General features: G+C 33.3%; 1 protein-coding gene across 1 annotated transcript in view; it reads left to right on the top strand.

Moving 5' to 3' along the window:
- Window positions 1-2,112, top strand: part of Znf793 (zinc finger protein 793) — an 11,921-nt gene extending 9,809 nt beyond the window's left edge. The window contains exon 4 of the mRNA XM_023721454.1: window positions 556-2,112. Within this exon, the coding sequence (XP_023577222.1) occupies window positions 556-1,529 (974 nt within the window). The 3' untranslated portion in view covers window positions 1,530-2,112. The remainder of the gene's footprint in view (window positions 1-555) is intronic.
- Window positions 2,113-5,001: the final 2,889 nt, after the last annotated feature.

The following is a 5,001-nucleotide window of genomic DNA, read 5'->3' as shown; positions in this document are numbered from 1 at the left end:
TCTTTATTGCCCAGGATTGCCTTTGCTATTCTAGGTCTTTTCCGGTTCCACATAAATTTTAGGAATGATTTCTCAACCTCTGTGAGGTATAAAACTCTCTATTCTATAAAGGTCAGGAAACCATGATCTACAGGTCAGCCACCCATTTTTCTGAATGAAGATTCATTGCAACATAGTCACAATCTTATATTTACATAGCACTTGTTTTTTTGCTATAATGGGCAAATTAAATAATTGTAAGAGAGACCATATGACCTATAAAGCCCAAAAATATTTTCTTTACTGCTCTTTGAGAACAACTTTTCCAATCCCCGTCCATAGTATCATTACATATTTGGAATTATTTCTGTACACCCTATGACATGTTGCATTCCATTTGTGCCAGTGTTCTGAATCTTTTACCATAGAATACTCTTCCCTGAACTGCGCTTTTGATTATGGTTCATATACTACTGTATACGCTTTAAATTTGAGAACATTTCTTAAAGTAATTTTATTACAGCTTATAATAAACACAAAGATTTATAAGGAGTGATTTACTTATACTTTCTCCAGAAGATATATGGCAAGTTGATGTCCAGAGGAAGAGACAGCAAGACAGGCAAGGTGCATTCATCAGCAAGAAAGCACTGTCCATGAGAAAAATCCGTGAATGTAATAAGTTTGGGAAAATATCACTTCGGAGCACTGATCTTTTTCCTTCAATTCAAAGGCCCAGTAACTGGGATCCTTCTGGAAAGAGTTTGAATGATAACTTAGACTTGGTTGGTTTGAAGAGGAATTATGCAAGAAAACAAGATGAGTGTTATGGATATGGGAAATTGTTGCAATGCAGCAACCATGATAAAAGATCTAATGGAGAAAAATCCTGGGGATGCAGTCACTGTGAGAAAGCTTTCAGCCATAACCCAGCACTTATATATAAATCAGCAGTGACTAATTCTCTTGTGTACAAACGAAAGAGGATTCCACCTACAGAAAAACCTCATGTCTGTAGTGAGTGTGGGAAAGCCTTTTGCTATAAGTCTGAATTCATTAGGCATCAGAGAAGTCACACAGGGGAGAAGCCTTATGGATGCACTGACTGTGGGAAAGCCTTTTCACATAAATCAACCCTAATTAAACACCAGAGAATTCACACAGGGGTAAGGCCTTTTGAATGCTTTTTTTGTGGGAAAGCCTTTACACAGAAGTCACACCGCACAGAACATCAGAGAACACATACAGGAGAGAGACCTTTTGTGTGCAGTGAATGTGGAAAGTCATTTGGTGAGAAGTCTTACCTCAATGTACATCGAAAAATGCATACTGGAGAAAGACCCTACCGTTGTAGAGAATGTGGAAAATGCTTTAGCCAAAAGTCATGCCTCAATAAACATTGGAGGACTCATACAGGAGAAAAACCCTATGGGTGCAATGAATGTGGCAAAGCTTTCTACCAGAAGCCAAACCTAAGTAGACACCAGAAAATACATGCTAGAAAGAATGCTTACAGGAATGAAAATTTAATGATTGTGGGGAATCCTTGATTACCAGTACACAGTTTCACTGGGTATAGGAATTGATCCTGAAAGATTTTAACAACTTAATGAAGTTAGGTAGAATGTTTTATCAAAAGGAAAGTCGTACTGCAATTATGATAAAACTTTAAGGGAAAGACTATGGAAAATACTTTATAAAATATTGTATAAACATGTTTACTCTGACATAAAATTTTAAAGTATATTGAATAACAACAGATTACAAAATGTATGTGAAAAGACTTAGAAGTATATGATGGTACTTTCCTCAGTGTAATACATAATAATTATTTATATTTTTAAATTGTTAACGTGAATCACATAAATTGTGAATATCAAATCTATATATCACACAGTACATGGAATGCCATCTTCCCCTTCTTCCCCCACACCAGTTTTTCATTCTAAATATCACCATTTTCTTTTCATGTCTTAACAGTACAGAAAACCAATAATACAATGGTAAGAGCCTCAACAAAATAGACCAGGTACATGTTCTCCATCTTGCTTATAATAAATGTCAATGGGTTTCACATTTGTTATTGAGCCCTTCTCTGAAAGAGAAAGTAATGTTTTTAATGTTGTCTGGTTAGTCAGCCAAAAGTTTATTTAAAAGTTATTTTTGTAAACCAGACACACATGTGTAAATATTGTATAGTCTCCCTAGTATAAGAACTCCAAAGAAGAAATACAAATAGAAAGATATAATACAAGTTAAAGGAAAGCAGGATCTCAAGGACTAACTAATCAAGAGAGGGAAAGGAGTAAAAGTTATTTTTGTTGCAAATACACTAAAGCTAAGGAATAATTTAACTATCTGACACTGAGTAAACAAAACTCTGAAGAACTTAATCGCAGCACACTATTTAACAAAGTATAGTGCTTCCCTGTTACACATTGCTCATAGTTTCCTAGTCTTGCCTAAAATATCTTGTAGAAAATTGGAAGTGATGTTCTTTATACGGGTTTTATAATTCAGAAATATTTCATGCAAAAATCAGTGAATTAGAATTTCTTTCTTGTCTTTGATTTCTCTTGAAAATTAATGCAGCAAAGGAAAAAAGAAAATTAAAGCAGCAACATCCAGTTTTCTTCCCTACAACTTCTTGTAATTGTCCTGGATACTATATCCCAAATTCTTCATTATTCCAATGTTTGGGGAAAAAATCTGTTTCCTTGAGCTACCATGTGGTCTATATAGGAAAATAAACAGAATTGAAATCTATATTCTTTGAGACATGCTTCCCTAATCCAGAAAGAGAAAGGAAATGAGATGTAACCACAGATAGAAACATGATTAAAAAATAACATGTTATTTTTTTAACATGAATGATAAAAAATATAACATGTACAACTTTGGATCATATTTTAAAAATGGGAGATGAATGCGTTTTAAAAAGCAAACTGTTAAGTCATGAAAATTATAGTAACTATAAAACATGATAAAAACAAGTGTTACTAAAGCATCTAGAAAAGTGATTTAGGTTCTATATTCGAAATACTCGGGGCTGGAGAGATAGCTCAGTAAAGTAAGTGGTTGCCTGGCAAGCACAAGGGTCTGAGTTCAAGCTCAGGTGCCACCTTAAAAAAAAACCCAAAAAACTCATGTGAGACTGGGCATGGTGGCACAAGCCTGTAATTCCAGCTCTTGGGAGGCTGTAAACAGGTGGATCACTATAAGTCCAATCTACTAGTGAGACCCTGAACACCCTGTAGACCCTTCCCTAAAATAACAAATACTCCTGTCTTAGACAAATTCATGATTAATTCTATGTATTACTCTTTTAAAGTAATACCAAAGTTACTGATAATATTTCAGTATATAGACTGTACTATCCAATATATGTGAAGTCGGAATAGAGTTCACAAAACTCAAGGTGAGTCTTATGAATACAGACACAATTTAAATTATGATAAATGAAATTGAGTTATATACCTAAAGGATGACCAACTATGACTGTGATGTCTAAATTAGAGCTCAAGTATGCAGTAACAGTTCAGTAGTAGGAAATATATCAATAACATTAATGGCTTAAAGTAGAAGAATCATTACCCATCAACAGATGCTAACAAGGGAATTGCAAACATTTCTAATGTAATGGAATATAAATTATAATCAATAATATCCACTTACAGGGTTTCTGTACCAAAACCTCATGTATATGTTATACTGAAGGCATTTTTAAAAAAAAAATCATGAATATTATCTTGGAGATGACGAGAAAGTATTAAAATAATTGGTATAAGCAATGAAAAAGAAAAACTCTCTCTTCTTCAGAAAGATATGGTTAGATGCCAATAAATAAAGAGACCAACTTATTTTAAGGTAATTTTCTAAGAAGGCTGCATATAGAAATCAAGAACTGTTCTCTGTATTGATAATAAATACCAACAATACTGACAAAAATTAGATAATAACTTATGTACTTCTTTTAGAATTGGATTAGACCTTAATTTTTTTTTTTGGCTCATGTAAAATCATTATAGATTTAATATAAAAAAAATACCTGAGTTGTGAGAAAAGCATGTCTTTTTTTATGTATTTGGTACAAGAGAAGAGTTATCTCTTAAGGGACTGATGGATCTACCAAAAAATGTTTAACTTCAATAATTTTGAGGGAATATATATTAAATTTATGAGATAACAGTACTGAGAGTGCTTTTCGCTATGAGAACAAAATAATCTTATACACTCACTGAAAACATTTTGAAAAGCAATACAAATTGCTGTTTTGACAAGCAATCTGGAAACATCTGTTAAAACTCAAAATATTTATTTTACATTAGAGAATCTTCCCCGTGGAAGACCTTGCCTCACTACAAAAAGGACAGGTGAACATAGGTATTTATTATAACTTGTTTCTAATGGCAAAAAAAACAAACAAACAGAAAAACAACAAGAGCAATGGAATCTCACTAGAATAAAAATAAATGCCTGTCAGTAGGGAAATTGGGAAAAAGAAAATGTCTACATTGTATAGGTTCCATGCTAGTGGAATTACACAATGCTTTCTTCAGTGAAAAAAGTGAGATAAATGGTACATGTAAAATACTATCTTTTGTAGAACAGTGACAAAATGTCTCTATGTATTTCTGAATGTAATGTATGATTTTATATGCATGGAGAAAAATATGGAAGGTTTTGTACTGAGTTGCGGGGAGGTGGGTGACACAGGTAGCTTATGAGAAAGTTGCAAAGGGAAAAAGAGAGGTAGACTGAACCAAGTCATACCTCAAATTCATTGGGCAGCAGTGGGTAAAAGGAAGCTAATATTTGTAGGATATTTGTGGTATATTTGTGAAGTGAAAGGGAAAGACTATATAATGTATATGATACCATTAGAAAAATAAAAATTGGGGGCTAGTGGTAGAGTGCTTGCTTAGCATTCTCAAGACCCCAGCCACAATAATAAATGAATGAAAATGTTAAAAGTCCCATGTGAATATTATATATGCATGTGTATGTTTGTATAAGCAAGGA

This window comes from Octodon degus, unplaced genomic scaffold (assembly GCF_000260255.1).
Source record: "Octodon degus isolate 3935 unplaced genomic scaffold, OctDeg1.0 scaffold00083, whole genome shotgun sequence".
Lineage (NCBI taxonomy): Eukaryota > Metazoa > Chordata > Mammalia > Rodentia > Octodontidae > Octodon > Octodon degus.
This window is presented reverse-complemented; position numbering and strand designations above follow the sequence as displayed.